Source organism: Saccopteryx leptura, chromosome 3 (genome assembly GCF_036850995.1).
Source record: "Saccopteryx leptura isolate mSacLep1 chromosome 3, mSacLep1_pri_phased_curated, whole genome shotgun sequence".
Taxonomy (NCBI): domain Eukaryota; kingdom Metazoa; phylum Chordata; class Mammalia; order Chiroptera; family Emballonuridae; genus Saccopteryx; species Saccopteryx leptura.
Window position 1 is genome coordinate 303,105,636 of NC_089505.1, and position 17,324 is coordinate 303,122,959.

The 17,324-nt window shown below is 49.3% G+C and overlaps 1 protein-coding gene across 1 annotated transcript in view; it reads left to right on the forward strand.

Moving 5' to 3' along the window:
- The first annotated feature begins 317 nt into the window (after positions 1–317).
- The window catches only part of SBSPON (somatomedin B and thrombospondin type 1 domain containing), a 32,832-nt gene continuing 15,825 nt past the window's right edge, over positions 318–17,324 (forward strand). The window contains exons 1-2 of the mRNA XM_066378886.1: positions 318–627; positions 14,671–14,865. Of these exons, the coding sequence (XP_066234983.1) occupies positions 414–627; positions 14,671–14,865 (409 nt within the window). The 5' untranslated portion in view covers positions 318–413. The remainder of the gene's footprint in view (positions 628–14,670; positions 14,866–17,324) is intronic.

A 17,324-nucleotide genomic window follows, 5' to 3' on the forward strand; every position in this document is an offset into this window, starting at 1 on the left:
CTTCGTCCCCTGCCTCGACGGTGACAATGCCCAATCGCTAACGTGTCCCCAGACATTAGGAAGCCGAGTTTGGGGCCAGGAAAGGTGAGCCGGGCTGCTGGGCCCTGAGATCCCAGAGCACCTGCTTCTCCACTCGCTCCCAGGCGGTCCCCGCGCGCTGGAGCCGGTGCCCGAGCGCCGATTGCGGGGCGCCCCGTGGAGAGCGCGCCCCACCTGGGCCCGGGAGGCCGCAGCACCCGCCCCGCGACGAGGGGCGGCGCGGGGGGCGGGGGCCGCGAGCGGGGCAGGGCCGCGCCGGGCCGGGCCGGGCTGCGCGTCGCTAGTTGCGCTGGCCGCTCTGAGGTTGCCGCTCTCCGAGGAGGTCAGCCCTAGTTCCCGAGTCTGCGCGTCGCCGGCGTCACGGAGCGCTGGCCATGAGAACCGTGTGGCTGGCGCTGTGCGCGCTGGCGCGCCTGTGGCCCGGGGCCTTGGGTGGCTGCGCCGAGGCGGGGCGCTGTTGCCCTGGCCGGGACCCCGCCTGCTTCGCTCGCGGCTGGAGGCTGGACAGGGTCTACGGGACGTGCTTCTGCGACCAAGCCTGCCGCCTCACAGGGGACTGCTGCTTCGACTACGCCCGGGCGTGCCCAGGTGGGTGGAGGGGTCGGGTGGGGGCGCCGGCCGTTCGCCCGCAGCTAGGGGCACACGGTCCCCCAGCAAGGATCGCAGCCCCCAATCCCTTCCATCCTGGCGGATCCAGTCTCTCTATCCCGGCCCATCCCAGCCCAATCCTAGCTCGTCTCCTTCCATCCTAGGGTCCTCCAGACCCTTCCATCCATATGCACCTTACTCCATCTTGGAGTCCTCCATCCAGCCCCATCTGCCCAGGGTCATCCGGCCTCACCACCTTTGTGCACCCCTGGCTCTTTACCTGGGGTCCCTCCAGCCCCACGCACCGAGACATACCTCCCCAAAGTACCCCTCCCACCCCAGTCTGGATGGAAGGTTCTGGAACCAGCCCTCTGTTCTTGACACCCCTGACAGATGAATTCTTCCTCTCAGGAACTCCAGCTGACAGGGCCATCTCCTGCCTGGAGAGATGGCGCTAGCAGGTCCTGGGGCACGCCCCTGGGCCGGGTTCCACCACTTTCACTCTGTTAAGCCTCAGGGATCTTAGAGGTGGTGAGGGGTGATGAGGGAAGAAATGTGTAATGATCCCACTGTGCCAAGGGCTTGCTCTGGAAGAGACTTCCAAATGTATAACAAGTTCTCGGAGGAGCACCGTTGTTTTCACCTCGGGACTCCTGCTTGGAGCACATGCAACTGTTTCTCCCAGGAGGGTTCCATCTCTCTCTGAATTCAGTTCTATCTAGATAGCTAGATAGAGATGTTTACTGCAGGTTTCCTATTATGTTTTCGTCTTGCTGGTTTTCCTTTAGGGTCAGTCTTTTTCATTCCCCACAGTATTACAGCCCTTGGTGTGGGCTCAGTAAATGTTGATTTAATTTAAAGATAAAGGGAGAAATGGTAAGTCTAGTCCTAAGGAACAAGGTGTACCTGAGAGAAGCCAGGTCTGGGAATAAAAGTAGCCCTGCTTTCTGTATCAGGTCACCCCCACAAGCCACACAGATGGTAGGGTTCGACCTCAAGGATCCCAGTGTTGCGGGGTCCTCAGCATCTTTCTGGGAGAGTGAGCTGCAAGGCTGTGTCATTCCCTGGAGCCCTGGGTGCCAGGCAGAGAGTCGTACTCCGTCCGCCTCCTCTCTGCAGGGACAGGCCGCCAACCCATGCGGGATGGTCTCCCAGGCCTGCTGCTGAAAGAACACTTTTGAAAAACATTAAGATTTTTTGACCCAATCGAAAGCTAATGATTTACCTACCAATATTGGTCTTGTTTTTGATAAGCGTCTTTCCCTTTCCTGCTCCAAGCCCAGGGCATTGTACTACAAATAAAAGGTGAAGCATCAGTTACTTGGGAAATGCAGTGCGCTGGGCCAGCTGTCCCAGCCCCCCTGCAGTAGCCCATGCTGCCCACGACTGCTCTCCTCAGTTCCCTGGATCTCCACGTGCAGCCTGTCTACCACAGCAGCCTCTCTCTCTCAGCCATCTCCCACGAGGGGATTGGCTGCGTTTTAAAGGTAAAGGCAGAATTCCTGTAGTTCAGGTAATGTGCTCCGAACTGTGGGAAGCACAGGGACACAGAAATGATTGAAGGTACAGTCTCTGCCCCCTAGAAGTTCACAGTCAAGCAGGGAAACATAGATGCAAAACCACCTGCAGCATGCTTAGTGCCAAAATAAGGAGCCTGGAGGCTAGAGAAGAAAAACGCCAAAGACCAGAGGAATTCAAGGAAGACTTCCCAGAGGAAGTGATGGGCAAGCCCAGTCCTGGAGAATGAGCGGGAGGCCTCTAAAGGGGAAAGGAATTCTAGGAGGATTCCAGCACTGGCAGCAGTGTTGGCTTTTTGTGCCAGGCTCCAGGCTAGGCCCTGAGGCCACCCTGGGGAACAGGACAGACCTGGTGAGCACAGATAAATCCCTCCAGTCGGGTGCAGAGAGGGATGGGGAAAGACAGGGCCAGTGTTCCGAGAACTGTCTTTCTAAGGAGCACTAACGCCGCCATGGGCAGTTACAAAATCTTCAAACTCTTTTATTTGGTCAAAAATAAATCCCGTATTTTCAATCCAGAAAGTAAAAATGTTTTTTATAAGGCCTATCATTTTGGTGTGGGGATTTAGTGAGCAAGAAATAGCAGACGACATACCATCTCTGGAAGGACTCAGAAAGATAGCCAGCCTTGTGGAAGAAGACTCAGGACCGAAAACGCTCCTTGTCCGTAAGTCCTCTGCACCTGGAGATTTTTGGGAAGGGAAGAAGAAAATAGAAATAATCGGGAAGTTGGCTACTGGGTGAGACGGAGCCTGCTGGCTCCTCAGAGCTGAGGGTGAGAGTCAGGACACCACGGAGCTCAGATGCTCAGTCAGCCCAGCCCTGGGCAGGTGTCACAACTGAGCTGACTCTAGGGTTTGGAGAAGGTGGGGTTGGCCTGCATTAGCATTTCACAGCTGTTTGGGAAAAGAGACTGTCAGGGGCTCTCTCACCACTAAGATCCCATGAAGGGACAAGGGAAGAGCCAAACCCAGGCTGCCTGATTCCAGGCGCCATTGGCCACTTCTGTGCGTAGTTATTATTTATTTATTCCCAGGCAATTCAAGGCTAGCAGTGCAGCCCCTGGCTACTCTACAGACATAGAACCATCCTGCCTCTTAGTCTCTCACTCAATGCTGTGTTACCTGTTGATGCTTTCAGAAGCCTTTTTGACTGAAATGACATGACATGTTGTTGGGAAAACAGCTGTGTTAGTCTTGCTCGCTGGTTTACTGGCTGCAGCGCCACCTGTGGATAGTCTATGTAAGGCTACGAGTGCTTGCGCTCAGGGTAGATTGTGGATGGTGAAGGCCTGCCCGCCATTGTGAGGGGCTGTTTTGCTGTTTGTTTGCCTGAGAAGCAGTTTTTCCCTGCCTGTGTGCTTGTCTGCCATTGTGAGGTTCTATTAAACAAGAAAGGCCCAACACTTTCTGGCTCCACAGTTTCTCTACTGTCTGCTCCAATTCAGTGTGGACCTGCCTGGCCTCAGCCACAGCATTACACATGTGAACAGAAAATGGAACTGTGTCACAACTCAGCATGTCCTACTGCTGTTCCTTCTGACTTTTTCATCCGATAAACACACTTTTTTTATGGTGTGCCTAAGAGATGAAAAACTGAAATTTCTTTTTCTAAATAGAAAGGTTCCCCCTCGCCCCTGCCAATAAATTACTGGATCTGTACAATGACTAAGCTGCCAAAAAAAAAAAACCAAACAAAAAAAAAACCCAAAAAATCTGCCTGACCAGGCGGTGGCGCAGTGGATAAAGCATCAGACTGGGATGCGTAAGACCCAGGTTCGAGACCCCGAGGTCACCAGCTTGAGCGCGGGCTCATCTGGTTTGAGCAAAAGCTCAGCAGCTTGGACCCAAGGTTGCTGGCTCAAGCAAGGGGTTACTCTGTCTGCTGAGGGCCCGCGATCAAGGCACATATGAGAGAGCAATCAATGAACAACTAAGGTGTCTCAATGCGCAACGAAAAAAACTAATGATTGATGCTTCTCATCTCTCTGTTCCTGTCTGTCTGTCCCTGTCTGTCTCTCACTCTGACTCTCTCTCTGTCTTTGTAAAAAAAAAATCTATCCTGAAACTAATTATCAGAGAAATTATGATGATGATGGCATGGGATTCAATTCCAACATGTGTCATCACAACGTCCTCCCCTGAAAAAAAGGTAGGAAATTCTCCTTTGGCCTGATTATGGATGGGGAGAAGGGAACAGGAGAGGAGGGAACAGAAGAGGAGGAGGGAACAGATCCAGGTACCTGCCCTGGAGGAACTTTTTGGAAGGAAGACTTGCTTATCAGGCTCAGAACACCCTGTCTCCAATACATCAGCAGGGCTCCTAGTGCTGATCCTTCATTCTGAGGTCATGGAAACAGTGAGGTGCATGTGGTCTTGGATAAGCAACTTAAGGAAAGAAAACTAACCCATGTGGAGAGGGACAAAGACTTAGTAGCCTACACAGGCCAATCTTTTCTAGATTTCTAAGGAACGTCGGGAACCAACTGGCCAAATCTGCTGACATCATATCTGGAGGAGGGTCGGGCACCGTAATTGAAAACACGGGCTCCGAACTCGCCAAAGGAAGGATGTTGCAGTCTTTGATGATTGAGAGAGTTGAGGCTTTGCTGGAGCCAGAGCGGCCGAGAGAGACGGCGTTCGGCTTCCCTGCCTGTGTTTCTGCAGGAACAAGCAGAGCCTGGCACCAGTATGCAGCTTGCAGGATTTGGCTGCAGCCCTGGGCGTGCGGTCCAGCAGGGTAACGCCGAGGTCTTCCCAGCATTTACTCTGTGCTCGGTCCTCCTGTGGGCACCTCGCAGCTCTAAACTGATTTAGATTACAGGCAGATGTTGGAGGTATTGTGGGGTCGGTTACAGACCACCGCAGTGAAGTATCACAACAGAGTGAGCCATAATCTTTCTGCTGATGGAGGGTCTTGCCTTCAATTTTTTTTAAAAAAATGCACTATTGGCAAAGAGCAATAAAGTAAGATGCAATAAAACAAGGCATGTCAATATTCCTCAGTTTGATCTTATTGTACAGTTGAGGAATTCAGGGAACCAGGAGGTTAGAGGGTAGGCGATTTCTCCAACATCACGCCACTAATAAGTAAGGGGGTCTGAACCCAGGAGCTCTGGACCCAGAGCGCACATGCTTGAACATTATGTTTTTGGTGCCTCGGAGAAATGAGGTTTTATGAGAAGCTGTGTGCTTGGCAGCACAGGCCCCAGGTAAACCCCAGTGGAGTGGGGGAGCCTCCTGTCTTCTTCGAGTGTGTGCCCCTCAAGGGCAAAGAGTGTGTCCTGCTCCTTTGCAGTCCTTCGATGGCCGTCGGGGTGCTGCTCGGTAACGTGCATCGCACTCCGTGAGCCTTCCTCCCACCCAGGGCCGGTTCTGTGGCTGCAGAGGGCGCCGCCCCTGGGCGTATCCACGTGCCCTTTGAAAAATAATATTTTCCTTCCTCAACTACAAAATATATGTTGTGCAAATTTGGAAAATACAGAAATGAACAAAAGAAGAAAACGACCCACCTGGAAACTTGCTACCCAGAAAAAGCGTCATCTTTTGAATTTACATTCCCTTTTCCCTGGGTGTACATGGCACATAAAAGTCCATTTTTCTTAGTGGGGCAGCCCATTTCATTGTCTTGCTAACATTTCCTGTACTTGTCCAGTTAATGTTTCGAAAGGGGGGAAAAGCTTGACTGGGGGTCAGGCAACGTGCTTTCTGGAAAAGGAAAGGAGTACTTGATCATCTTATTGGCAGGGTTAAATGGTCACTTACAAGGTGTCATCTCATTTGACCTTCATAAAAGTTTTGACAAGGTTCCAAAGATAGGGATACACATAAGGAGAGGCAGAAAGGCAACGTACATTTAAAATTGTGTCACCGTGGGACATGTGTGTGTGGTGTGTGGATAAAGGGGCTTGCTTTTTCTTCCATAGAATGTCAGGTAGCAAAAACCATGTATAAATGGTACTGCTTTGGGCAAAGTGTAAAAAGAACATTTCCTTAGGAATGATTAGGACTATCTGAACTTAACAATTGAGGGAGAAGGCACTTGATCGTGGGTGGCCGTGAACTTTGAGGTGGCAGCTAGCCAAGCAGGCACAGATTACAGAGGGAAGGCCTGAGTGTCTGTGATGACCCAGGGAGACGCAGCTCCATGGGAATAAGAGCGAGGCCTTCTGGGAAGAAGAGATAATCCAAACTATATGCAATGAAGGGCTCTGGCTGCAGCTCAATCTGCTGCTGTGTGTGTATTTGGCATCATCAAAAATTTTTTTTTAAATTATTCTTTAGTACCTAAAGACTGAGAATAGTGTGTCTCACTGTGGCAGCCACACTGGAGGAAGTCCAGCAGTAATTTTGAGAGTGGAAATGTCTGTAGAAAGATGGGCCCAAACGCTGGAGTCACCAGCCTGAAGTCTGTGCTGGAGGGAGGGGCCTGCTGAAACAGGGAGTCCTCGAGGAGCACTGATAAGATAGACACAGATATCTTTTGCACCATATTCTGAAATTTTTGAGTGAGGGAAATTTGGCTCAGAGAAAAAGAAAAACCATTTTACGCCACAGATAATAAAAATTCAAGAAGCTCGTTACGTTCCAGATGTGGTACTGGCAAGAGATACACACGGATTAAAAAGGATTGGAAGGACATGCGGCTGCCAGGAGCAGCTGGGGTCCCCAGGCCTGAAGACCCAGAGAGCCACGCTCCCTCCAGCAGCCCCTAGGGGCCGCCATGGCCAGGAGGGCACAGGCAGCGCTGGGCCAGGTTAACGATCTCTTGTGTTTGTCTGTCTGGGAGTTTCTCCTGTCCTCCCCACTCTGGGGTCTCTGTCGATGCCTTGGATTCTAACTAATGACATGAGCAGAGCAGAGTCTGTTTCAACGTAGAACATTACTTAGGAAGGAGGAGGAACTTTCCCAATGCCATATCATTCATTCATTCATTGACCCAGCAAATACTTTTTGAGTAACCTACCAAATGCCAAGCACTAAGCATGAAGTGAAAAACTCAAGAAACAATAAACAAGGACAAAAAAAATTAAATATGTAATTATGTATCATGGAGATGCAAGAAAGTCAGGAACACGAATCTCAAGAGAGGAAATAACTGTGAGGGGTGTGTGTAGGGCCCGGGAGATAGCTTAGCTAAGTGGGCTGAGCAGGCTGAGGACTCCCTGAAGAGGAAGTAATTCATCTGGGTCCAAGCGGATGAGCCGAGCCATGCCCAGTGTGGGCGGGACATTCCCACCCGAGCAAAGACACAACAAAGGTCCCAGAGGGTGAAAGAATGTGGTGTCTTCCAAGGTCAGGAGGCCAGCTGGACTTTGGCACAGAGGCAATGGGTAGGAGGGGTCACACACAGTAGGGAGTTTCAATTTCATTTCAATTCAGTGGCAAACCACTGAGGAAGTTGAAAAAGTCATTTATTTATTTTTAAAAAGATCAGTGGTATATCTTTTAAGGTCCTTGTGTGGGGCTATGACTGGATCCCCTATGAGGACACATGACAATGTGCCCTGCTCTTATTCACAGTCGTTGCTGAAATATGTAACTTAGTTTTCTGTTCTTGGCCTTTCTCCCTGTGGCCGTGGTAGGGATCTCTGGTAACCAGAATGCTGGGGCATCAGGAAAGTCTCGATCATTCCTCCTACTCGGGGTCTTCCCCTGATCTCACTTCCCAGGGAGCTGAGGGTGGAGGTGCCCACCTGGCCCCCAGGAGAGCCTGGTCTGCTTCATACCTCTGGTCTCTCCACCATATTTTCCTTGCTATTTCTGCTCTGCTTTCCCTTATTGTGCCTCTTGGGAGCACCTTCCAAATAAATGGCTTGCATCCAAATTCATGTCTCAGAATCTGCTACTGGGGAACTCAACCTGAACATTACATTGAGTTTAACAAAGAAGAAGAAAAAAAGGGCTTGCCAACTTCCTGGCACCCATTAAATCTAGGCCTCTGTCCCTTAAAGTGAGTGAGATAATGTCATCATATCCTAACTATCAAGACATCAGGAAGCTGTAACAAGCTTGGTGTCCAAGGTGAGCACGCTGCTCACTAGGTAACAGTTTGTCGGGCCCCAGTAACAGTGAATGAAATGTGAAGATTGGGAAAGTCAGGTTTGAAGAAAACGGTATCTTGATACACTGTGGGTAGATGTAAATTAGATATATGTAGTGGGAGGGGGATGTAAAGCCAGTAGCCACGGCCACCATCACAGCCGCCTGGCCCATGCAGGTTCGCATTTGATTCAGACAGACAGTAATGAAACAACGGAGTCAAGAACTGGTGAGCCGTTAGCTTTAATCCTAGCTTTCACCCAGCGGGCAAGTAATACACATAGTGGGAAAACACTTGCCTTTCCATTCAGGCCTCCCAAAGCCACTGACTTATCTGAGTTTTCCTAGAATCAAAGGTTTGTACCTCACCAAGCCTTATTCACCTCTGTTCCCCATCTCCTCTCTGCACAAACTGGCTTCTCCTTCAGCACTCCGCCATCTTGGCTGATTCTCCTCTCCTCCATGTGGCCTTTTTCTGCTCTTCTTTATAGTGTAGAAATCAAAACCTTTAATCCAATATACAAACAAGGAAGTCTCTGATACAAAGTCACTTAGGGTGGGAAAGGCTTAGTCTTAAAACTAAGCCTTAGGCTATAATGACCCTGCCTGCTTATAGCCTGTCCCCCACACCCAATGCAAACTATAAGCGAGCACACATATATATCATATTTACAAACTTACTTGACCAACAGGAGACAAGACCATTCATGGAATAGTTCAAAAGGGAATGTGTGTCATGCAGTGTAATATGTGACTCATGCTAACAGGTACTTCCCCTGACCTCCATAACCAGAGATCGCTTGTGATCTATAACGTCTTACAGTCCACATATCATTGGAAGGTCACAAGTTAATCAAGAATAGATTTTTATGTGTGTGCAGAATAAGAGTAAAGACCTCAGATTAATCTCCCAACACTAACTATTTCATGAAACAGCTTTTGTGAACACTATAATCCTACAGAAACCCCTTTCCTCTTGTCTTACTGTGCAGCCATCAGCATAGTCTTGTTCAGAGACACAGGGCATTCTGCGCCTCTTCCCGAGGCTATAAAAGTCCTGGATCAGAAAAGTGAGACATAGCATTTTGCTGAGGACAAACTCGAAACAAATAATAACAACAACTGATTAAATTATTCTGTAATTTGAGGATTTTCACTGTGGGTCAAACCAAATAAACATTTGACAAGAGACACAATTGCAGAAGAAATAGTGGAGACTCAATTCAGCCATACAGCTCTCCCCAGTGTCATCTCTTACCACATGGAGAGCGCGTAAGGCAAGGCCATATTACAAAATTCTACCATGTTAATCTTTAAAACGAGTATTGTTTTTTAAAGTGGGTCCTGGCTGGGTCGCTCAGTGGATAGAGTGTCATTCCAGCCCCTCAAGATTGTGGGTTTGACCCCTGGTCAGGGCATATACGAGAAGCAACCAAAGAGTACACAACTAAATGGAACATCGAAGTGGAATGAGTTGAACCTTCTTTCTCTCTCCCTTCTCCCTCCCCCTTTCTCTTTCTCAAATCAGTGGAAAAATTAAGTGTTGTTCAAGTCCAAACATGAGAGCAGGATTAGCTAGACATAGAGATGAAGAGATTTGGGCAGGAAGAGAATTATTGAAAAAATTAAGGACAGAAGTCCTTTTCACCCACCTCTTAGCTTGGCAGTCTTTTTAAATGCCTGTGGTTCTACGGGCCAGTTTCCTCAGGAGATCCTGAAGATAAAGAGGGAGGGGTCAACAAGAGATGACAAGAGCAGGAAATGACCCCTTACTGAGTTTCTGTGTGAATGGCAGATATGGGAACAAACTCGAACATGGCTCATTCTTGCTTCTTTACTATGAGTCATGTGATACCTATGAGATTTTTAGATGATTAGTAAAAACATATTTTAAAACAATTTGAAATTTTGAATTACAGGTATTCATGTTGAGTGTGACCCTTTTTATGTCAGGAGTAGCCATGTGCTTGCTGCCAAATGATTTGTCTTCCCAAAGCCATGCACCCTGAACTAGAGTGGGCTGAGAGGCAAAGTGAGTTTTCAATTGCAAACTGTCCGAAGTCCAAACTGAGGCTTCAAAGAAGTTAGGGTGCTGTCTGGCCAGTAGCCACGGCCACCATCAGAGCTGCCTGGCTTATGCAGGTTCACATTTGATTTGGACAGACGGTAATGAAACAACAGAGCCAAGAACTGGTGGGCCATTACCTTTAATCCTAGCTTGTATCCGGCAGGCGAGAAATACACACAGTGAGAAAACACTTCCCTTTCCATTCAGGACTCCCAAAGCCACTGACTCATGCAAGTATTCCTAGAATCAAAGGCCTCACCAGCCTTATTCACCTCTGTTCCCCATCTCCTTCTCAATGCACAAACTCTGCACAAACTGGCTTCTCCTTCAGCACTCCGCCATCTTGGCTGCCTCTGCAATGCTGATGGCAGGATCTCTAGAGAGAGTGCCCCCCCATCTGCCTTATCTTATAGTGTAGAAATTAAAGTCTTTAAGCCAGTTTATAAATACCATAAGGAAGTCTCTGATACAAAGCCTCTTATGTGAGGCATAAATAGGATTCCTCAGGAGAGTGCACCACCCCACATCATGCGACAGTCAAGGCAAGGGAGTGGGGAAAAGCTTAGTCTTGAGAAGATCTTAGTATTAGAAGGATGTTGAAAAGATCTTAGTATTAAAAGGGTGGGAAAAGCTTAGTCTTAAAACTAAGCCTTAGGCTATAAGGACCCTGCCTGCTTACAGCCTGTCCCCCACACCCAATGCAAACTATAAGTGAGCAAACATATACATCATATTTGCAATCTTATTTGACTAATGTAAAGCCAGTAGGCAGGGCTACCATCACGGCTGCCCGGCCCATGCAGGTTCGCATTGGATTCGGACAGTCGGTAAAGAAACAACGGAGCCAAGAGCTGGTGAGTCATAGTCTTTAATCCTAGCTTGCACCTGGCGGGCAAGCAAAAACACACACTGGGCTCCAAAACCCACTCACATTCAGTGCTCACAAAGCTACTAACTTATCCGAGTTTCCTAGAATCAAAGGTTTCTAGCTCACCAGACTTTATTCACCTCTGTTTCCCATCTCCTTCCTTCTCCCTGCAAAAACTCTGCACTAACTGGCTTCTTACTCAACACTCTGCCATCTTGGCTGCTTCTTCTGGCCTCCTCCACATGGCCTTTCTTTGCTCTCTGCTGTGATCTCTCTGCTCTCTCATGCTAATCATCCCAGGAACCAAGAGAGCAAGCTCCCGTTCTGCCCCTATTTTATAGTGTAGAAATCCAAACCTTTAATACAATATACAAAATAGGGAAATCTCTAATACAAAGTCACTTACCTGGGGCTTGATGGGATTGTACCACCCCACATCAAAAAGGGTAGGAAAGGCTTAATCCCAAAACCAAGCCCCAGGCTACAAGGATTCTGCCCGCCCACAGCCCGCCCCCAACACCCATTAATATCACCTGGGTGATGGCCTCCATGTGGGCAGCACTATTTTTAACAAAGTGAGCATAATATATTTTATCTTCCCAACAACTAACAGGTGCTTTCTTGGTATAGACTCTGCACGTATGAGGGTGGGGAAAGGGGGTACCTTTAGTTCAGAAGTACACATATCTTCTACCTTTTTGTACTTATCCAATTTCAAGTCCTCAATAATTCAATTAAACTCATTTCAGTCCTTGCATAGACTCATCAGGACTTGAAGTGGGGAAGTTAAGTGTGTCCTGTAAAGCCAGCAGCCAGGGCTGCCATCACAGCAGCCCAGCCCATGCAGGTTCGCATTGGATTCGGACAGTCGGTAAAGAAACAATGGAGCCAAAAACTGATAGGCCATTTTCTTTAATTCTAGCTTGCAACCGGCGGGCAAGTAAAAATACACACTGGGCTCCAAACCCACTCACATTCAGTGCTCACAAAGCCACTGACTTATCCGAGCTTCCTAGAATCAAAGGTTTTTAGCTCACCAGACTTATTCACCTCTGTTCCCCATCTCCTTCCTTCTCCCTACACAAACTCTGCACTAACTGGCTTCTCACTCAACACTCCGCCATCTTGGCTGCTTCTCCTGGCCTCCTCCACGTGGCTTCCTTCTGCTCTCTGCTCTCTCCTCTAATGCTAATAATCCCAGGAACTAAGAGAGCAAGGTCCCGTTCTGCCCCTATTTTATACTGTAGCTATCCAAACCCTTAATCCAATATACAAAATAGGGAAGTCTCTGATACAAAGTCACTTCTCTGAGGCATGATTGGATTGTACCACCCCACATCAAAATGGGTGGGAAAGGCTTAATCCCAAAACCAAGCCCCAGGCTACAAGGATTCTCAACACACATTAATATCACCTGGGCGACGGCCTCCACGTGGGCAGCGGCGCCATCTTTAACCAAGTGAGCATAATACATTTTATCTGCCCAACATGTCCCCACATTGATTTCACAGTCATGGCCAGAGAATGCATGTCCCAGTCAGACTCTAGCTCTGACTCTGTCCCTTCATGGTGACTGTAAAGACAGTAGCCGCGGCTACCATCACAGCCGCCTGGCCCATGCAGGTTTGCATTAGATTTGTACAGACGGTAATGAAACAACAGAGCCAAGAACTAGTGGGCCATTAGCTTTAATCCTAGCTTGCACCCTGCAGGCAAGTAAAAACACATACTGGGCTCCAAAACCCACTCATTCAGTGCTCACAAAGCTTTTGACTTATCTGAGTTTCCTAGAATCAAAGGTTTCTAGCTCACCAGACTTACCTTTGTTCCCTGTAAAGCCAGCAGCCGTGGCCAGGGCCACCATCACAGCAGCCTTCTGGCCCGTGCAGGTTCGCATTGGATTCGGACAGTCGGTAAAGAAACAGTGGAGCCAAAAGCTGGTGGGCCATAGTCTTTAATCCTAGTTTGCACCCGGCGGGCAAGTAAAAATACACACTGGGCTCCAAAACCCAATCACATTCAGTGCTCACAAAGCTACTGATTTATCCGAGTTTCCTAGAATCAAAGGTTTCTAGCTCACCAGACTTATTCTCCTCAGTTCCCCATCTCCTTCCTTCTCCCAGATACAAACTCTACACAAACTGGCATCTCACTCAGCACTCCGCCATCTTGGCTGCTTTTCCTGGCCTCCTCCACGTGGCCTCCTCCTGCTGCTGGCTCTACTCTCTCTGCTCTCTCATGCTAATCTCAGGAACCAAGAGCCAAGTCCCGTTTTGCCCCCATTTTATAGTGTAGCTTCACAACCTTTAATCCAATATACAAAGTAGGGAAGTCTCCAACCCAAAGTCACCTTCTGAGGCATGATTGGATTGCACCACCCCACATCAAAAAGGGTAGGAAAGGCTTAATCCCAAAACCAAGCCCCAGGCTACAAGGATTCCGCCTGCCTTTAGCCCACCCCAACACACATTAATACCACCTGGGCGACGGCTTCCTCGTGTTATCTTTAACAAAGTGAGCATAATACATTTTATCTGCCCAACATTCCCCATCTCCTTCTCTCTACACAAACTCTGCACTAACTGGCTTCTCCTTCAGCACTCTGCCATCTTGGCTGCCTCTCCTCTCCTCCACATGGCCTTTCTCTGCTCTCTTTTCTCTGTTCTCTCCTTTAATGCTAATCTCAGGAACTGAGAGAGAGCAAGCTCCTGGTCTGCCCCACTTTATAGTGTAGAAATCAAAACCTTTAATCAATATACAAACAAGGAAGTCTGATACAAAGTCACTTAGGGTGGGAAAGTCTTAAAGCTAAGCCTTAAGGTATAACGACCCTGCCTGCTTACAGCCTGTCCCCCACACCCAATGCAAACTAAAAGCGAGCAAACCTATATATCATATTTACAAACTTATTTGATCATCAGTGACCATGACGCTTTTTACCTATGGGAGCCCTGGTGGCTTCTCTCTAAACCCCAGCTCTCATTGTTTATGAGTTGATGAACCATGGAGGGTTAGAGTGTGCCTCAAGGAACAGCCTGAAGTGTAGGGTCCTCTGATGTGGCCCTAAACCTGCGACTTTTGGAGACACATTCGCTGAAATTCACTGGGATTATTGGTGGGTGAAGTACAATGTCTTTTTTATACTTTTTCTTTTTTCCGTTTACTACAATGAATATGTGTTCCTGTTACAATAAAAAACATACTGGCCAGGGGAGGATAAAGTTAATATCAAAGAAAAACCAAAGCAAAGATCTGATCTAAGCCCGGGGAGCATGAGGAAGTCCCATGAAGGCATGGTCTCTTTACTCAGGTGTGTCCCTGGCTCAGGCCCACCTTCCTGCCTCTGGGAGCCATCAGGGCAGTGGAGCCAGTGTCAGCTGGGCCCGCCCTGCTGAGACCACCTTCCTCCTGACGCAGGGCTCAGTCAAAGCGTAGTTCACCTGTGCTGGACACCACTGTTACTGGGCGGGGTGTGTGTGTGTGTGTGGGGGGGGGGGGGGGTTGCCCGCCAGATTACCTGGGTGACAGTCCCCTGGTGCTGTTTTTCAGCTCGCCCGTGCATCGTGGGGGAGTGGAGCCCCTGGAGTGGCTGTGCCGCCCAGTGCAAGCCGACAGCCCGCGTGCGGAGGCGCCTGGTGCAGCAGGAGCCCCAGAACGGCGGGGCGCCCTGCCCGGCACTGGAGGAGCGAGCTGGCTGCCTGGAGTACTCGATGCCGCAGGGCCAGGACTGTGGGCACGCCTTCGGTAGGAGTTTGTGCGGTGCTGCCCCTGCGGTCTAGGGTGACTTTCCATCCCCGGTTCCCTTAAGAGCCAGCCAGGTGCTAAGCACGGAAAGTTCCACGAGAGGGGATGGGTGGGACTGCAGGGAGTAGATAGGAAGCTCAGGAAGTGCTTGATAAAGAAATGACCAGTCAGCGGTATTATGTCCCCCAGCCCCCGAGGCCCTGCTGTTTCCTCCCTGTGTTTATAACCCAGTGCTGGCCCCGCCTCCTCCAGCATGGACTCTGGGTTTTAACAAACTCAATCAAGCTGGTGACAAAGGACTTTAGGTAAGGTGATGAGATTTCACGCAGGAGAGGGAGTGTCTGCTAAGTATAACTATTTTGCCTTTCTAATTTCCTGTTTAATCAGGAACACTCACACGCACGTGAGAATAGTCAAAACATTATCGATTTCTAAACAAGGATAGAATTATTCTCTTAAAACACCCGCTGCCCCTCTGATGCCAACTGGATTGGGGCTGATGCGATCAGATTTGTGATTTGAAAAGGTCATTCTGGGTGTGGGGTGGCCGGAGGAGGGGCCAGGAGGCGGCCCCTTTAGTGAGCGGGGCGCCTGTGCTCACAGGAAACAAGCGAAAGGGCCAGTGCCAGTGCCAGTGCCTTGTCTGGAGGGAACCTGAGGGAGCAAAGCCCCGGTTCTCTGCAGAGCGGAGACCGTATGTTTTACTTAGGAAACTGGAAAATTTCAGGTCAGCACAACCCTTGTCAAGCCATTGTGTTCCTGTTTCCATTTCACACACAGATGTGTGCCCAGAGTCTGCCGGATGCCAGGCGTTGGCAGGTGCCAGGGGCACGATGGTGAGAAAAGTTAACATGGTGCCCACTGTCATGTTTAATCGGAGCTAGAGAAGACCATTAGATAATCCTGGGAAATTACTCTCAGAAATTACACCTGCAATGTAGTCCAACTGGTACCGGCCACATGACAGGTGTGGACCTATGAACGTGTGTTAAGCTGATTTCCCCTGGTCTTAGGAGGTGAGGGAATTCCCTGAGAATTGAGAGTGAGGCTAAGAGACCAGCACGGTGAACCAGATAGTGGGGGAGAAAGGGTATGAGGGGTTGCAGGCTGATCTAGGAAAAACACGTGACCAGGACAGGCAGGAACACACAAGCTTTAGTGGAGGATCCCTGAGCAGGCTTGCGTGACAGGGAAGTGCAGAGGCTGTGGTGTGGGGACCACCATCCTGAAGGGAAGGAGTTATCCTCCGGGGCTTTTGTGTCAATGTGATGTCAGCTGAGCACTTGGCCAAGGAGTCTGGGGCACAGATTCGGCGAAGGGCAAGGGCCATAACAGCTGGGGGTCTTATACAACAAGGCTTTAGCTTATCAGTGGCCAGCAGATGCTGGGTGTAGTTCCACAGGATATGCAAGGCAGGCCAAGACTCAATGGCTAAAAACCTGCTTGTTTGGCTACTTGTAAAACAATTGGAGGTAGCCTGACCAGACAGTGACGTAGTGGATAGAGCATCGGACTGGGACATGGAGGACCCAGGTTTGAAACCACAACATCACCGGTGTGGCGTGGCATGGGGTTACTGGCTTGAGCGCAGGGGTCACTGGCTTGAAGTCCAAGGTAGCTGGCTTGAACCCAACATCTCTTTCTTGAGCATGGGGTCACTGGCTTTGATGTAGCCCCCCATACACACACATACACACACACAAGGCACATGTGAGAAAGCAATCAGTGAACAAATAAGATGCTGCAATGAAAAATTGATGCTTCTCATCTCTCTCTATCTGTCCCTCTCTCTGACTTTGTCTCTGTCACAAAGAAACAATCCCCTGTAGAAAAATTTGAGCTTGTTGCCTACTGTAGGCTTTAAAGCTATCAGTTTCAGCCTGCCGTGAGGAAGTAAACATTCTCCGGGCACCTTTGGCTCATTTATATGACACAGGGAAGCACAAGGCCAGTTGGAAAGCCAAAGGAAGGCCCAGGGGTGGGGAACAGAGAGTAAGGTGAGAGGGGAAAAGGGACCCCCTCACCCCTCCCAATGAAGGGCCTTGGAGCTCCCTGTTTAGGATTCTGGCCTTTATCTTAAGAGTCCTGGAAAGCTGCTCGGGTGTTTTCCGCAGGGGCCGATGTGATCAGAGCTTGATTTGAAAAGATCTTCCTGGTGTGGTGAAGGCAGGGCCAGGGTGGAGGTTCCCCTGGACACAGCCGTATTATTAAGCTCGTGGGAAAATACGTAGTGCTCACAGAAACGGGTGTAGAACAAAAACCACATCCCGCTCATTGAGCTGCAGGTAAGGCTCAGGAGGAGGGCCTTGTTGGACCTGATGGACTTTTTTGTTGACTCAGTGGGTCTGTCAGGAAAAGCAGTGCTCCATTCATTGACCAAGTTTGGCTGCTTGAAAGTCATCCCTGAGCATATTCAATTCTTCAGTATTGCCCCTGGCTGGCACAGACCCTGGATGGCT